We start from the raw sequence: 17,957 nt of genomic DNA, 5'->3' as shown, positions 1-17,957 counted from the left end.
TTGATGTGCCACTTGTTGCGGCCTGATTGCAGGACGGGCAGTGAACACACAAAACACAGACATAAAACACAGACACAAGAGAATTGGCTGCAGCCCTAGAAAAATAAAGCACACACACAAAGATGGCTCAGGACTGCAGCGCTTAAAGGACCAGTCATTTTATTTTTATACTGTTTAATTGGGAAAGCATCTCAGAGCTATTTTCTCATGCCAGCTATTTTCCCAGCTACTTTTTAGTACGTGACTTTTCACGGGCCAACAGCACCTGTTTCTCTAGACATAGCACAAGAGATGCCTTTCAACGTTTGATACCATTTGTGGATAACAAGACTGCTGGCTTGGTTGCATAGCACAAGAGAAGAAGATGTTTTCATTCTATATTCTACCATCTGGTACTGCGTGCAGATAACAGACAACCTTGGCTCGAGTGCGAAACCACAGGTCCTTGGTCATCTGCAACGTCTGGTCCTGCGTGCAGGATAACAGACAACCTTGGCTGTTGTGGCCCTTTTACAGGATGGAGGATGAACACAGAACACAAAACACAAACGTAGAGCACAAAGAAAAATGGGGACACACATATAGACGGTTGACTTGAGTAATCATACACCAGGCCAGTTTTATTTTTATACTCTAAAAAATTAAAGTTAGTTCCTTGTATGTAACCACTCAGGCATTTCAGCAATGGCCATAAACTCCAGAATACATAGCCTTAGGGAAGCAGATATCCCCTGGCTCAGAATTTCCAAGTGGTTGCTCTAGGCGCCAGGCATAGATCATGGACCGAGATTAGCAAGGATGGGCAAGGTAACCACAAAGGGGCATTTCTCATCCCCAGCTTCTCTTAGGGTGATCCCCTAAGATCTTAGGCTGATCCCCGGCGGCTGTGCCTGGCTTAGGTCGCTCCTCCCTTGAGGGGTCTTACCCGTCATTAACTAACCAGCCATCTTATGGGGCTCAAGCAGCATTCACAGGAACAATGTGTTTATCATGTGGCCTCCAGACCCCCAATGTTGTGGGGCTGGGCAGCTCTTGCTTACTTGCAGCTCAGGTCCTTTGTTATGCCTCTAGGCAATAGCCTTGTTTATCACAAGGACCTTGTCCTGAGCACATTGCTTCTAAACGCTCTGGGCAGAACACATATGTTACTCACTAAATTCAATTCTTAAACTAGGAAAATTTATGTCAGTCCCCTACACTTGGCTCGCGTGTGAAACCACAGGTCCTTGGCCATTTTCCCAGAGGAACAGCAGTTCTCTCTTTTGGTCAACAAGTCATGTCCTGCTAATTGTGGGAACAAGCAATGTGCTTCCATTCTGCTGACTTTGGGTCTCGGCCAATCTGACCCAGGGATGTCTCCTTCAAATAGTATTACACAAATGTTCATTCTTAGTTTTGACAATTATGCCATAGAACTGTAAGATGTTATATTAACATCAGATAAAGCGGAGTAGGGGTTACATGGGAACCCTCTATACTATCTTTGCCACATTTCAGTAAATCTAAAACTGCTTGGTTATTTTAAAAATCTAAAGTAAAACAAAAAGAGCAAGAGACTTCCAGCATGGCAGAGGGAGGCCCCTTGCAGACTTGCTTCCCAGTGAAACTGGTGAAAATTATTAAAAACAAACATGCAAACAAAAGAAAACAAACAAAAGCAAACATTTAATGTCTCTGAAAATAGTCCTAAAGATGTATAGCAAATGAAGAAAGATTTATTCAAGAAACTACTATAATTCTATTAATACAAGAACAGCAAGTCTGTCATATTTGAAACAAGACCCTCACTTTCCCTTGACCCTCCCAATTCAGCAAGATGGAAATGCCACAAGAGCACAGGGCTCCCTCACTCCCCACTCCCAGCTGCAGGGCTGTCTTCCCAGGAGGGGCAGGATGTCAGCATTTCTCATCCTGCCCCCAGCTACTTGGTGTTGAGGATAAATTCTTGGCATGGCGAGCACAGGCTCCAGAGGTGGGGTTCCCTTTTCCTCTGGCCAAGTGCCACTTGAGGGATGCAGGCTCCAACTAAGGCACCATGATGATGAGTGTCCTGGGCCCTATGACCCTTGCTTTGGCCGAAAGGTAATGTCTCCACATGGGGAGAGGGCAGCTCAAAACAGACAACCCCCCTGCCCCCACTGAGCACTCCGCTCCCAAAGCTGGGGTGGCAGGGAGGTGTGCCATCGTCCTCATCCCCAGTACAAGAGCTCTGGCCCAGAGGTGTTCCCTGGGGGAGAAGCAGAGGGACATGCAGGGTCAGAACAAATATTCAATGCATACGATGGGAAACCAAGGGGCCTGAGTTGGGTTTTTTGGCTGTGCAATTCACGCTCCAGGGCATTGCTGAAAGCAGCGTAACTCTGAACTCTCTTCGCAAACCCCATTAATCCTCTCTGTAGGTAGAAGAATCAACTCTCAGACTCTCTCTCTCTCTGGCCAGGAAGGTGATAAATGGGTCCTGACCCTGAGATTCCTCTGGAATTTAGTGTTTCCTGTTCATCCCATATCACTTCAGGGGAAATCATCCCCCAAGACATGTCTGCTTCAGTGAGCTCCTCTCTCCTTTTCTTGTAGAATCCATCTTGTTCTCAAGGAGCGAGAACACTGTAGGGGAGTTTAAACCTTTCTGTCTAACCTCTGAAGGTTTCATAGTTTGAGTCTCTGGAATAAACTGACAGTGACAGATTCACAGGAGAAAAGGCATGCAAACATTTTGTGTGCATACGTATGGCAGTCACAAACTGTGAGAATCAAAAAAGGGTCAGATAATTGTAATTTATATATAATACTATTCTGAGCTACAAGAAGCTATTGCTCGGGAGAGGTGGCAACAGGTTATGGAAGGGTGAGCGGAGGAAATTCATGATGAACAAAGGTAGTCTTTTTTTTTTTTTTTTTTTGAGACAGGGTCTTGCTATGTTGCCCACAGTGGTCTCAAACTCCTGGTCCAGCCAAGGTTGTTTTGTTATGCAGATAAAATATCACAGGTAGCAGCCCCAGGAAGAATTGTGGTAGCCTGAGGCAGAGCCTTTCTGGGTGAAGTCCTCAGACTTTAGTCTTTTTTTCCAGTAATAGGACCATCTTTACGCAGAAGGGCACATCGGAGAAAAGCTCTGCTTGCATCCACTGTTCCCCAATCAGGATACTAATGCATCATATTTGAGATGTCCCTTTTAGAGCCCCGATAACATCTTGATCTCAAACCATGACTCTCACCCTGGAACAGAAGCAGTCACAGGCTGCTTTCTGGGAGCACAGCCAGAACTCATAGCCTCAACAACCAAGTTTGAGCCAACAGGCCTACAAAGGTGCAAGATCATGGGACTTACCCTCATTGTAAAGTCCACTCAAAATTCGCTCTATAAACACTTCCTAGTGTAAGGTTTTTCGGCCGTGAAAGAAAGAAAGAGTGGGGCCAAACCACGTGGCTTTATTTAGCACTCCTAGGTGAGCTTCTGGGGTCCCAAGAGAGGGGGGGCCCAAAAAGTCACATCTGTATGAAGGGGGTGAGGCCTTTTATAGTGTTTGGGCTGGGCTAGGGACTTTTGGTGGGAAGAGCTGGGTTGACCTTTGGTGGTCATTGAGAAATAGGAGGGGCTGGCAGTATTTGTGGAAACCAGGAGCCAAAACTTTCTTATATGGGTTTGGTAGTTTTCAGTGGGACAGTGGTCCTTGGCAGGTCTGGTCTCATGAGCCTTTTCTTTTTTGATCTAGGGAAGGGAGGGGGCCCGCCACCAACCTTACACCTAGAGACGTTGAGGGAAGATACTTTGTAAGGTACTGTGAGGGACAGAGTTCAACCAGCACCCCTGGCGTCTGGAAAGCTGGTCCAGGGTGACGGGGCTTAGCTGGCATCAACCATTCCCTCCTCAGAGCCTTCCCCACACATCTCAACTTGAAGTAGCCCTTCACTCCAACATCATTCTGTACCATTTTTCTTTAGGTCACTCAACTATTTGAAAGCATCATTTTATATATTTATCTATTGTTAATTCAGGAAGTACTGATTGCCTAGCCTGAGACAGGCACTGCTGCTCTAAACAAGGGGATACACAGATAGCAAATTAATTATGCATCCCTGTCCTTGAGGATCTTTAATTCCAACCAATGATTTAAAAAAAAAAATACTAAACAGTACAGAAGGTTTGGAGGAGATAATGTAATGGAGATAAAACAAAGGAGAGTGGGTAAGAATTAGAGGGAGAGTGGGATAAAAACAGTTTTGCAATATTAGTGGAGTGATTGGGGCAGGGCCATGAAGGCAGTTATATCTGAGCATGGACGTGGAGGAGTGGAGTGGGTCTTGGAGGGAACAGTGTCTCACACGAGAGAATACCTAGGACAAGGGAACTAAAGCAGAATACTTTGAGGAAGTACATGCTGTAGCTGAACATGAAGACCAAGACTGGTTCTGAGATGAACTGGAGAGATCAATGGAGACAACCATGTAGTGTCTCTCAGGCCATAGTAAGGAGGCTGTAATATGCTCCTTATATATCCTGAAATATGGCTGGGATTTGATTTAGTCAAGTGGGTATGGCACCCAGACACAGAAATTATCGTCAGGAAGGAAGTTTATACTCACAGATTTCTAGAAACGGGAGGCAGAGCACACCGTGCAGAAGGAAGCAGCAGCACAGGTGAGACAGGGCAAGGGGCACAGCTTAGGGCTGGCTAGTTTGAATAATTTCAGTGAGCACCAGGGTGTAGGGACTGCCATTAGGTGCTTGGTACCTAGTCCGGGGGTGATTAGGAACAGGGATAGACAGTGGCTCCAGGTCTGAGGATTTGATTAAGCCAGGGCTCTGGATTGGTTGGTTAAGATACCAAAGGCAAGCTAGCAAGAGATCCTTTTGCTACTTCTAGGCACAGTAGTCTCTCTAGGAGAAGCAAGGGCCTACTTGTCCCAATATCAGAATACACATGCTTGCTAAATGCTAGAATCCCCAAACTAAAGGGAAGCAGTAAATAGGAATTTCTTTAAAGTAAGAGATAACCACGTAGACTACAAGGCCTGTGGCTCATGACCTTGTGCTGAAGGACGAAAAATAAGTTACCTGTTTACAATTTAGCTGAAATCACACAATTTTAAGATGTGAACATTTCCGTGGCAAACATTTAAAATCTTCAACCCTGAAAACTATAGGACAGTATCACTGAGCATTCCAGAGGCACTCCAGCGTCCCATAACTGAGACAGGAAAGGCTACCCCTTTGACCAGAGTCTGAGCACACATTCCCACAAACTGGACTCCTGTAGGTCCCACTCCCTCCCAGAAAAACTCAAAGACACATATCCACGACTGAAACATATTTTTTAATCTCAAGTTATCTGCATTTAGTAATGCAGAAATTACGAACCCCCATAGTCTTTACATCTCTCTCCATTGAAGCCAAGAGCTACAGTTTCAATAGCAGCAATGAAAGGATGAGAACTTTACAGATATGCTGTACAAATACACATTGATCTCCTCATTACAGCTTTATAAACAAAGGCTAAGGAAGAGAGTGTCTGCAAGTCAGACTATTTGTAGCCACACATATCCGTACCTATGGCTTCAAGTGGTACATATACATGCATTAGGCAGACAAGGTCTTTTCTTACCAGACTTCCTCTAATCATCACTAAATTAAATCCCAGCTAGGTTATTCATAAGAAGTTCCACTGTGACTTAGGAGGTTTTTTTTTTTAATTACAGTGGTTATAAACCTTCATCACAAAATTATGACCATTATTTTTTGTTGAAGGAAACTGCTTAATGTCTGTTACAAAAATTTGACTTACACCGCATTTTAGTACCATTTAAGTTGCTGTAAAGAAAAGAGTTATAACAGCAGGTCGGAGACTGCTATCCTTTGAGCTTGCAAGGTTTGCCCTTGCTGGTGTAGGACCTTAGATTGTGAAAGGTTTCCTACCACTCTCCCCAAGAAAAGAAACTCCGTGCGCCCTGGGTTTTTTTGTGTAAACAATGTGGCTTATCACCTGCTACCTTGTGGGTAGAATTCTAGAATTGTGGTTAAGTGCTGGAGAGCGTGCCCAATAAAAACCCTGGCACTGAGTGTCCAGTGAGCTTCCCAGTGGACATTTCTCATGTGTTTTCATAAGTCCCAGGTGGAGCTTGAATAAGGCACATCCTGTGTGACTTCACTGAGGCAGGACTCAAAACATTGTGCCTGTTTCTTCTGGACTCCAGCCTATCAGCCTTTTCCCTTTACCGAGTTTGCTTTGTATCCTTTTGCTCTAATAAATCATAGCTGTTCAGTATGACAAAATGCTGGTACTGTGAGTCTTCTGAACAAATGATCAAAGCTGGGGGTGGTTTTGGGGACTCCAACCCAGCCGTTCATTAGAACTTCTAAAATCTTGTACATCTGCCCATAAAAGCCTATGTAGATTCTCTCTGAGGTCAAGGTATGTCATACATGGTGTCACCTATATGCGCAGCTTTGTGGTAAACACCATGAAGGAACTAAAAATAGGCCCACACTATGAGAGGCAAAATAAACTGGTTAAAGGCATTGATTCTGGAGCCAGAATACTGGGCCTCGAGTCCTTAAACCCAAACTTCATAATCGTGCAACTCAAGAAAATTCTTTAACCTTTCTGTGACTGTTCTGATCTATAAAATGGGGAAAATAGCATTATCTACCACATACAGTTGCTGAAAAGGTTTTTAAAAAGTGTGTAAAACATTCAAAATAACTTCAGACACAGTGTAATACTACGTTTGCTGGCTCCTGTGATTATTGGAGATGCACACCATGGCCATGGCCACATGCATCCTCAGTGTGCAAGAACACAGAGAAGGTGCGGAAGGACAACCAGTGGGTAAAGGAAATGAGAAAGATTCAGTCTGTGGACATGAATTTGGGGAAACTCTGTAGATAACTGAGGGTGAAGTGCCCTTGGAGGGAACTCACTCACTCATTGAGCTCATGGCAAGTGAAAAAGCAACGGCCAATGATAGATCCTGGGAAACAAAAATATTTAATAGATGGAAGGAAGACAAAGAAGGAACATGCAGAAGCCAGAAAAGGACCTTCAAGTGAGAGAGGTGGTCAGCAGTATAAAGGTCTAATAAGTAAAAGGTTAAAAGGGACATCTGGGAGACCTGCTAAAGTTGGGTGACAGTGGTGGAAGTCAGTGAAGTGAAAGAGATATGAGGGAGGGAGACAGGCAGGGCACAGACCGGCTACACAGAACACACCCGAGATAACGGAGGAGGGAAAATGGGCAGAGCTTGATGCATAATTGGGGTGGAAACAGTTTGGGGATGAGAATGGAGAACTGAACACAGGTATAGATTACGAGGAATCTGGTTATTAGGGGGAAGTTAAAGACTAAGCAATGGAATTGTAAAGATAGAAGGGCTACACAAGCTGGCGTGGGAAGGGATGGAATGTGCCCCCAAACAAAGGCAAGAGTGATTCTGGGAGAGGAGTGGCCCCTTTTCCTTTGAGGATATAACAGGCTTAGAGAGCTGGGGGATTTTACACACAAATCTTCTCTGGGGAATACAACACTGAATGACCTGTGGATTATCCTCAGTTATAGGATCTGTTCGTAGAGATATTTGTGGAGCACGACATAGAACTGCAGGCTGTCTATTCCTCCAGATAATTTAGGATTTCTTTTCAAACACCAAGACATATCACCAGAGAACCATGGCTTTGGAATACACAGTATTGTCTGTTTTCTCAGAGTCTTTCTTTAGCATTAAAAACTAAGCAAAGAAATAGAAGATGTACAAATAAACAATTGATAAATATAAACACCAGCTGGGTGTGATGGCTCGCACCTGTAATGTTAACACTTTGGAAGGCCGAGGCAAAAGGACCACTTGAGATCAGTTCAAGACCAGCCCTGAGCAACATATCAAGACCTGATCTCTACAAAAAACAGAAAAATCAGCCAGGAACAACGTGGGCCACACCTGTAGTCCCAGCTACTTAGGAGGCTGAGGCAGGAAGATTACTTTGAGTCTAGGAGTTTGAGGCTGCAGCAAGCTATGACAATGTCACTGCACTCCAGCCCATACAGAAGAGCAAGACCCTGTCTCAAAAAAAAAAAAAAAAAAACAGTAAAAAGAATAGTACAAAAACCAAAATGAAAAATCATCACTGGACAAGCTCTAAGCATGATAGAGCAAAGAATCAGTGAGGTCAAACAGAAACCAATAGAAATTAGTCAACATGAATAACAGAGAAAATAGACTACAGGAAAAAAATTAAGGGCCTGAGGGACCTGTAGAACCATAACACAAGATCTACCATTCATGCCAGTAGAGTCTCAAGACAGATAAGAAACAGGGGGGATGAAAAAATATTTGAAGAAACAATAATTGAAAATTCCCCAAATGCGGCAAATGGCATAAACCTACAGAGATCAAAATGCTGAGCAAACACAAAACAGGATAAACTAAAAAAATTCCATGCCTTACCCAACAGGATCAAACTTCTGACCCCTATATATAGACAACGAAAAACACTCTGCATGCAGCTTGATAGAAATGATGCATTATGGCTGGAGAACAAACGGCTCCAATGGTAGCAGATTTCTCACCTGAAATAATGGCAGACAGAAGAAACAGATGTATTTCTCAAGTACTAAAAGAAAAAAAAAATTGTCAACTTCAAATCTCATATCCCACAATAATATCTTTCAGGAATAAGGGGACATAAAAACATTTTTAAAGGAAGGCTGGGCGCGGTGGCTCACGCCTATAATCTAGCACTCTGGGAGGCCGAGGTGGGCGGATTGTTTAAGGTCTGGAGTTCTAAATCAACCCAAGCAAGACCAAGACCCCGTCTCTACTATAAATAGAAAGAAATTAATTGGCCAACTAATATATATAGGAAAAAAATTAGCCTGGCATGGTGGTACATGTCTGTAGTCCCAGCTACTCGGGAGACAGAGGCAGCAGGATTGCTTGAGCCCAAGAGTTGGAGGTTGCTGTGAGCTAGGCTGGCCATAGCACTCACTCTAGCCTGGGCAACAAAGTGAGACTCTGTCTCAAAAAAAAAAAAAAAAAGAAACAGTTTTAAAGGAAGAAAAACAAAAAAAATCTGTCGTCAGCAGACCTAATCTAGAAGAAAGACTACAGGAAGTTCACCAAACAGAAGGAAATGTTAACAGAAGGCAGCCTGGGATTTCAAGGAGAGAAAACAAACAAACAATGGAATGGGTAAAGTAACATGCTTCTAATGACTTGTAAAATGTTTGACAGTTGAAGCAAAAATCACATCTTCCAACATGGTACTCATTGTTTGAATAGAAAATACTTAAGACAATTATATATATATATTTTTTTTTTTTGAGACAGAGTCTCGCTTTGTTGTCCAGGCTAGAGTGAGTGCCGTGGCGTCAGCCTAGCTCACAGCAACCTCAAACTCCTGGGCTAGAGTGATCCTTCTGCCTCAGCCTCCCGAGTAGCTGGGACTACAGGCATGCGCCACTATGCCCGGCTAATTTTATATATATATATCAGTTGGCCAATTAATTTCTTTCTATTTATAGTAGAGACGGGGTCTCGCTCTTGCTCAGGCTGGTTTTGAACTCCTGACCTTGAGCAATCCGCCCGCCTCGGCCTCCCAAGAGCTAGGATTACAGGCGTGAGCCACAGCGCCCGGCCAAGACAATTATATTAATAGGTAAGGTAAAGAGACCTAATGGAAGTTTTTATACATTTAAGTGCTAAATTGTTGATAACATTAAACTATAATAAATTATATATGCACATTGTAATACTCAGAGCAACAATTAAAAAATAATGTAAAGATATATACAGATGGTTCCTGACTTATGATGTCTGACCTACTAGTATTTGACTTTGCAACGGTGCAAAAGCTATGTGCATTCAGTAGAAACCACACTTTAAAATTTTTTGACCCGAAACTCTTTTCTCAGCACATTTAAGGTAGAGTTGGCTAAGCTATGATGTTCAATAGGTTAGGCATATTAAATGCATTTTCAACTTAAGAAATTTCCAACTTACATTGGGTTTACTGGGATATAACCCCATCATAAGTCAAGGAACATCTATACTAAAAATCACTGCAACAGATATATTAAGTGAAATTCTAAAAAAACTGGAAGTAACCTACAGGAAGACAAGTAAAAGCACCAAATAACAACGAAGACAGGAGAGGAACAATGAAAAGGGAACACAAACAAAAATCAAATCATAAAATGGCAGACATAAGCCCTAACATATCAATAATTATTTTAAATTTAAATAGTCTAAATATGCCAACTAAAAGATAGAAATATGCAAAATGGATTAAAAAAAAAAGCATGGCCTGAGTATATACCGCTCACAAGAAACTTACTTCAAATGTAATGATACTGAAAAAGCTTAAAATTAATACAAAATATAAACAATGCAATAGTGACTATATCAATATCAGATACAGCATTGACAGGAGTATTAATGAGCAAAAAAGGACATTACAAAATGATAAAAGGGTCAATACATTAGGACCTAACAAACTTACATGTGTATGTACCCAACAATAGAGCTTTCAATTATGTGAAAAAAGTGATAGAACTTAAAGGAAGAACAGATAATTCCACAATTATAATTCAAAACTTCAACAGCCTTCTCTAAGCAATTGACAGAAATACTAGACAGAAAATCAGCAAGGATATAGCAACCTGAATGATAACAATACACAGACATTTACAGAAACTCCATGTTTCTATAAATGTGGACAGCAAAACACACATTCTTTTCAAGTAGCCATATAGAACAAGATAGACCATATCCTGGGCTATAAGAAAATGTCAACACATTTAAACAGATCACAGATCAAATGTGAAACACATTAGAAATCAATAACAAATTGCATGAAATACTCCAAACACTAGAAAATTAAACAATATACTTCTAAATAATTCATGGGTTAGAGAAGATATCTCCAAAAAAATCAACACTAAAACTGAATAAAATGTAGTAAAATCATATTAAAACTTGTGGGATGAAGCTAACAGTGCCATGAAGTAAATTTATAGAACTTAATGCTTACATTAAAAAAGCAAAAAGCCTCAAATCAATAACCAAAATGCCCACCTTAAGAAATTACTAAGAAACAAATATGACGAAAGCAAGAATAATATAATACAGATCAGAGTAGAAATCAGTAAAATTAAGAACAGAAACATAAAGAAAAATAATGACATAAAGTGCTGATTCATTGAAGTAATTAATAAAATGATAAATGTCCAAGAACAAAGAGAAAAGGAAAATAAAGAGAGCAGACAGATTTCCAATGTCAGTCATAAAATGGATATAAGTACAGATCCTGCTGATATCAAAATAAGGGAATGCTATAAAATAGAAAATTTAGATGAAATGGAATTTCTTTCAAAGGGATAAAATATCAAATTTATTATATAAGAAATAGGTACTCTAAATAGTTCTGTATCTACCCAGTAAAATAAACAGGTAATTAAAAAGCCTCCAAAAGGAAAATCTCCAGGACCAATGGTTTAGTAGAGACTGTTATCGAACTTATTAAATGAACAAATAAATATTAATTCTACAGTCTTTCAAAAAACAAAAGAGAACTCATTCCAATTCATGTTAGAAGGCCAGAATCACCTAGACATCAAAACCAGACATGAGACCTTTAAAAAGCAAAGAAACAAACAAGAAAGCAAAACAAAACAAAGAGACATAAAGAGCTACACATCATTAGCCAAAAACTTAGAGAGAAACTTTCTTATAAAATACAAGCAAACAAAAATAGAAAAATTAGCTGGGTGTGGTGGCACGCTGAGGCAGGCGGATCACTTTGAGCCCAGGAGTCTGAGGTTGTGGTGAGCTATGAGGAGGCCAAAGCACTCTAGACTAGGTGACAGAGACCCTGTATTCAAAACCAAAAGCAAAACCAACAAAAAAACAAGGAAATGGAATTATGTCAAATGACATATAAGATCAATTATACTCGCTTGGCACAGTGGCTCATGCCTGTAATTCTAGCACTCTGGGAGTTGAGGTGGGCGGATTGCTCAAGGTCAGAAGATCGAAACCAGCCTGAGCAAGAGCAAGATCCCGTCTCTACTATAAATAGAGAGAAATTAATTGGCCAACTAATTATATAGAAAAAATCAGCCGGGCATGGTGGCGCATGCCTGTAGTCCCAGCTACTTGGGAGGCTAAGGCAGCAAGATTGCTTGAGCCCAGGAGTTTGAGGTTGCTGTGAGCTAGGCTGATGCCGTGGCACTCACTCTAGCCTGGGCAACAGAGTGAAACTCTGTCTCAAAAAAAAAAAAAAAAAAAAAAAAGATCAATTATACTCCACAAACAAGGATGCCAGGCTGGCTCAATATTCAAAACCCTATATCAATTAAATCAATAGGCTGTACAGGGAAAATCACGAGACTGTATCAATTGATGGAGAAGCAGCATCTGACAAATCCAACACTCATTCATAACAACTCAGAAACTCAGCAAACTAGGAACAAAGGGGAATCTTCTATATTTGATAAAGAAATCTATTAATAAAACATACAATATTATCCTATTCAACATTATAATGGAAGCCCTAGCTTGTGCAGTAACACAAAAAAGGTAATAAAAGGTATACAGATAGGATGAAAGAAAGAAAATTGTATTTGCAGATGACATTTCTACATAGAAAATTGCAAGGATTCTATTTTAAAAAATGGCAAAAAATAGTGTGTTCAACAAGGTTGCAGGACAGCAAGACGTCCAAAAGTAATTATATTTTTGTATACTGCCAAACATCATGACAGTGAAAGTTTAAATACCAATGCCATTTACAATCACTCAAAAAGAAAAACCCACAAAAAACAAAACAAAAAACACCTTAGACGCAAATTTTAACAAAATTTATAGGTTGTATATGCTGAAAATCATAACACTAATGAAGGAAATTGAGAAATGCTTAAGTACATGAAGAGACATACTGTATTTGTGAACTGTAAGACTCAACATGGTAAAGATATCAATTCTCAACAAATTAATCTACAAATTTAACTCAATTTCTGTGAAAATCTGAGCAAGATATCTTAATAAATTATACATTTATAAAATGTATTATAGACAAACTAATCCTAAATTTATATGCAAAGTAAAAGGAACCAGATATGCCAAATCAACTTTAAATAACAAAAAAGAATCACTTTACCCAATTTAAAAATTTACCATATAACTATAGCAATCAAGTAAACCAACAGATTGGGATCACAAAGTTTGAGTGTTATATTTTTAAACTCACTTGAAAAAATGTTTGTTTTTTTTTTTTTAATATCAAGCCTTTAAATAGTCTTAACTGGTGCAATAAAATGTAACCATTCATATATATATATATCCTTAGTGCCTTAAACATAAGTATTTCATGGCTCAAGATCCCTATTTTCTCATAAAAGTTATGTTTCTCAAGAGTAAAGGCTATTGTGGAACACAGATGTACCATAAAAGTTTGAAGACTTGCCCTCAATTAATTCTCCTAATAATGGACAGCAATGAATGCATATGCAAGAAACAAAAAGTGTCAAGGACTTTTACTTCTGAAACACTCCCCTTGCCTTAAATAAACTAAAGAATCAATAACAAACTGCCACAGGCTTGGCAGAGCAGTCTGAAAAGATCTGTGCTTGCATTTTGTCTTCCATGTCTCCTCCTTTTTAAAATAATTCCTGAGATAACACTGCACTGTAAACTAAGGAGAAAGAAGTAGCTGAAGTTTTTCCTATTTGTACAATAACCAACCAAGTCTCTCTCCAGGATGAATTCTCAGATGGAGAATAAGGCTGTAGGTTGAGTCAATTTCTACTATGACTATTATTATTTTTTTTGAAACAGAGTCTCACTCTGTTGCCCATGCTAGAGTGCCATGTCACCAGCCTAGCTCACAGTAACCTCAAACTCCTTGGCTCCAGCGATCCTCCTCCTCAGTCTCCCAAGTAGCTGGGACTATAGGTGTGCGCCACCATGCCCAGCTAATTTTTTTTTCTATTTTTGGTAGAGACAGGGTCTCCCTCTTGCTCGGGCTGGTCTTGAACTCCTGAGCTCAAATGATCCACCCACCTCGGCCTCCCAGAGTGGTAGGATTATAGGTGTGAGCCACTGCGCCTGGCCTCTACCATGACTCTTTAGATGACAAGTAATATTTTGTAACAGAAGGATTTCTCATGGTGAAGACACTTGTGGGGTTTCTCTTTGGTATGCATGATCAGATGCGGTTGTTTCCTCTGACAAAAGATTTGCCTCAGTGGTTACATTCATAAAGTCTTTCCCCAAAAGGAGTTCGCGAAGGGTAACTGAGGTTTGCACACTTGTAAAAGGTCTTGTCACATGTGTTACACTGATAGGGTTTCTGCCAGTATGCATCCTTTGATGCTGAGTGAGGGATGAGCTGCGACTGAAGGCCTTTCCACATTCACTACACTTATACGGCTTCTCTCCAGTGTGGATGATGGAGTGTCGAATGAGGTTTGTGCTCCAGCAAAAGGATTTCCCACACTCAACACATTCATAGGGCTTCTCTCCGCTATGAATCCGCTTGTGTCTTGTGAGGCCTGACATGCGGGTGAAGGCTTTTCCACACTCTACGCACTCATAGGGCTTCTCTCCAGTGTGGATGCTAAAGTGGCGAATGAGATCTTTCCGATTACTAAAGGCTTTTCCACATTCTTTACACTCAAAAGGTTTTTCTCCAGTGTGGGCCCTTTTATGTAGGATAAAAGTAGAACAGTGGGTGAAGGCCTTTCCACATTCACTGCACACAAAAGGCTTCTCCCCAGTGTGAATCCGCTGGTGCCTCTTGAGGTATGACCTGTGGTTGAAGGCCTTCCCACACTCGAGGCACTCAAAGGGCTTCTCCCCAGTGTGGATGACATAGTGGTGAACAAGGGCTGCGCTCTCCAGGAAGACCTTCCCACATTCACTGCACTCATAGGGCTTCTCTCCAGTGTGAGTCTGCTGGTGCCACATGAGGTATGACCTATGTTTGAAGACCTTGCCACACTCCAAACACTCATACGGATTCTCACCACTGTGGACAACATAGTGTCGAAGAAAACCTGGCCTATGTCGAAAGACTTGCCCACATTCTGTGCACACAAAGGATTTTTCTCCAGTGTGTCTCCTTTTATGCAAGACAAAATTGGATCTGTGAGTGAAGGCCTTTCCACACTCATTGCACTTATAAGGCTTCTCTCCACTGTGAATCCTCTGGTGCTGAGTAAGGTATGATTTGCGGTTGAAAGCCTTTCCACACTCCATGCACTCATAGGGCCGCTCGCCAGTGTGGATCATGTGGTGCTGAAGGAGATGTGTGCTCTTAATAAAGGTTTTCCCACATTCTGTACATTCATAGGGCTTCACTCCAGAATGAATTTTCTCATGTCCAGCAAGGAGGTGTTTCTTGTTAAAGACTTTTCCACATTCATTGCATTTAAAGATATTTTCCTCTTCCTGAAGCATGGGCTCTTTACCTGATCCACTTGAGTTAAGGCTATGGACTGTATCTCTTGGACAGACTTGCTCTTGTATCATCCCGGAGCATGCACCACCCGCTGTCCCTAACTCATCACATTCAGGGTTCCTTTTCCCAGAAACCTTCTCCTTCTCAGGATCTATCCCTGGTCTCAAGTGTCCTTCCTGCATTTCACATGGCCCATTCTGATCCTTGGCTTGCCTCAGCTGGGAGTCCCCTGAGGCTCCCTGTGTTAGGTTTCCTTGGAGTGAGACTCCCCCAGGCAAGGCTGGCTCACAAGTGGTAGGTTCTGGGGTCTTAGGTTTTTCTTTGTCCCCTAAAAGAAATCCAAGACATAAAATGGCCTGTTAGTAATGAAAGAAAGAAAAAACAAAATTACCTTTTCTGTAAAAAACTGAAGATGAAAATATGACTTCTGTGTCTGTTATGTGCTGTATCTCTGAAACTTGAAAGTTGGGTTTACAAATTCTTTCTTTCTTGGTCCTGGGACTCCAGGTATCTTAAAAAGGAGACCCAAGGGATAGGATGGGTCAAGGGACAATGAGTCTGTAGTGGAGTCACCTTTACAATTCCAGACTGGAAATGGGCAGAATAACAATGACATTGCATGGTCAGTTTCCTCTAGGACAGGACATTCCATATTGGTACAAGAATACTAGGAAAAGGCACCTAATGCAGCTCACATAGAAGATACAAGTATGCAATATAAAATAAATTCCCCAAGGAAATGTTTGGGTCTTTTCTGAAGTCATGGGAAGTAACCTCTAAATATTTCCAGAATGTCTTTTAAATTGATGGTCAGCCCCCAGGGCCATATTTGATAGTTTATGCAAACAGGTATAACTCATTATAGACCCCTAAACAGTTTATCCTGAAGAGATGACTTAGGCCATGGTCTGGACAAAGTCAAAATATAACAGCTTAATATGAAGAAAGTGAAGGAGAGCTGAAGATGGAGCCACAAAGATAATGATTCAACCAAATGTGCTCACATAATGAAGCTTCAGTAAAATTCTGGACACTGAATCTCTGGTAAGTTTCCTGGGCTGGTAATACTCCAAACCTGTACTACCATATACCAAAGCTGGGACTCAGTGAGTCTCTGGGAGCCTGAGGCCTCGTGTTGGGAACCTTTCCAGCCATATATTCTGTATCTCTTCTAATTTGTACCTGTTGTCTGTAATAAATGTGATTGTGAGTAAAATAGGTTTTAGGGAGTTTGGGGAGTCTTTTTATCAAATTTGTGAACCTGAGGATGGTTTTGGGAAATCCAGAACTTACAGTTCATGTCAGAAGAGTTAGACAGACCTGGCAGTCTTAGAGGACTATGTCTATAACATTGGGTTAGGCTAATCTTAGGTAGGAAAAGAGGGGAAGTTTCCCAATAAGGGTTGCCCAATGAAGTGAGTCTTACTGGCCATAAAGACAAAGCAGGAAGGACACAAAGCCCTGGAAGACAGAATATACAAAGAAACTGCAGTATGGTGTTGACAATCCAGGGACAGGTGGGGATAGAGGGAAAGCTGAGCTGAGTGAAAGTGAAGGTCATATGACCACTGCCAATCAGGACAGGGCTCATAAGGCAGGAGGTAAGCAAGCCCTAGTGGGACATACTGAGTCTGGTATGCCTGAAAACAAGCTTGGTGAAAATATCAGCAAAATGCACACGACTGAGAGAGAGAAAACTGTAACACACTAATTAAAGATAATAAAGATCTATGTCAACACAGAATTTAATAATATGAACCTGTAACCAGAGGGAATGGCCTGGAAAAAGGTAAAATATTTTAAAAGTTGTCTCTTTAAAACCTCCCCCACTCTTCTAGAGAATTAAAACCTGCATTCTTGCCAAAGGCCAGTGGTTGGGAGGGGCAGGGGAGTATCTTTTGTTCTTTGTACCACAGGAGATGGCTCTAACAGAACTATGCAGGCAGAAGTCACAAGACTATTTTCACTGGAGATGGGATAGATTAGAATCATCAACTATAGTTAAACAATAACTTGATGCTGAAAACCCTCCCTATAAAAGCTCTGTATTTCTGCTAATAGACAGGACAATGGTACTTTATGATGGGAGTCTCCCATTCTCCTCATTTGCCAGCAAATTAATAACCCTCCCTTAATCCTTCTCCTCAAAACACTTGTCTTCATTCTTCCGAAGCAGCCTTGGGTAAAAGTGCCAAAGTTTTGGTAACAACCTGACAATTCTTGCCAAATCCATATTATAAATTCAATATAATCCCCTGTAAAATAGAAAACTATATTTTATCATGGAACTAACAGTTTGTTGAATTAAGCAAATGAAGCTGGAAAAACTAGCTACTCCCATGGGTAATAAAAACAATTGCATTACTATTTCACTATATACTCTAAGTCAGGGGTCCTCAAACTTTTTAAACACAAGGCCAGTTCACTGTCCCTCAGACTGTCGGAGGGCCGTCGGAGAGTGCAGCATACATTCTTACACATGCACACTGTGGGCCCAGGATGAGT

General features: G+C 41.1%; 1 protein-coding gene across 1 annotated transcript in view; it reads right to left on the bottom strand.

Moving 5' to 3' along the window:
• Positions 1 to 5,300: 5,300 nt before the first annotated feature.
• The window catches only part of LOC105884289 (uncharacterized), a 31,192-nt gene continuing 18,535 nt past the window's right edge, over positions 5,301 to 17,957 (bottom strand). The window contains exon 4 of the mRNA XM_075993298.1: positions 5,301 to 15,780. Coding sequence (XP_075849413.1) covers positions 14,156 to 15,780 — 1,625 coding nt within the window. The 3' untranslated portion in view covers positions 5,301 to 14,155. The remainder of the gene's footprint in view (positions 15,781 to 17,957) is intronic.

The sequence above is a fragment of the Microcebus murinus genome, chromosome 16, assembly GCF_040939455.1.
Source record: "Microcebus murinus isolate Inina chromosome 16, M.murinus_Inina_mat1.0, whole genome shotgun sequence".
NCBI classification, from domain to species: Eukaryota; Metazoa; Chordata; class Mammalia; order Primates; family Cheirogaleidae; genus Microcebus; species Microcebus murinus.
Note: the sequence above shows the minus strand (reverse complement) of the source record. Positions and strands in the feature narration are given on the sequence as shown.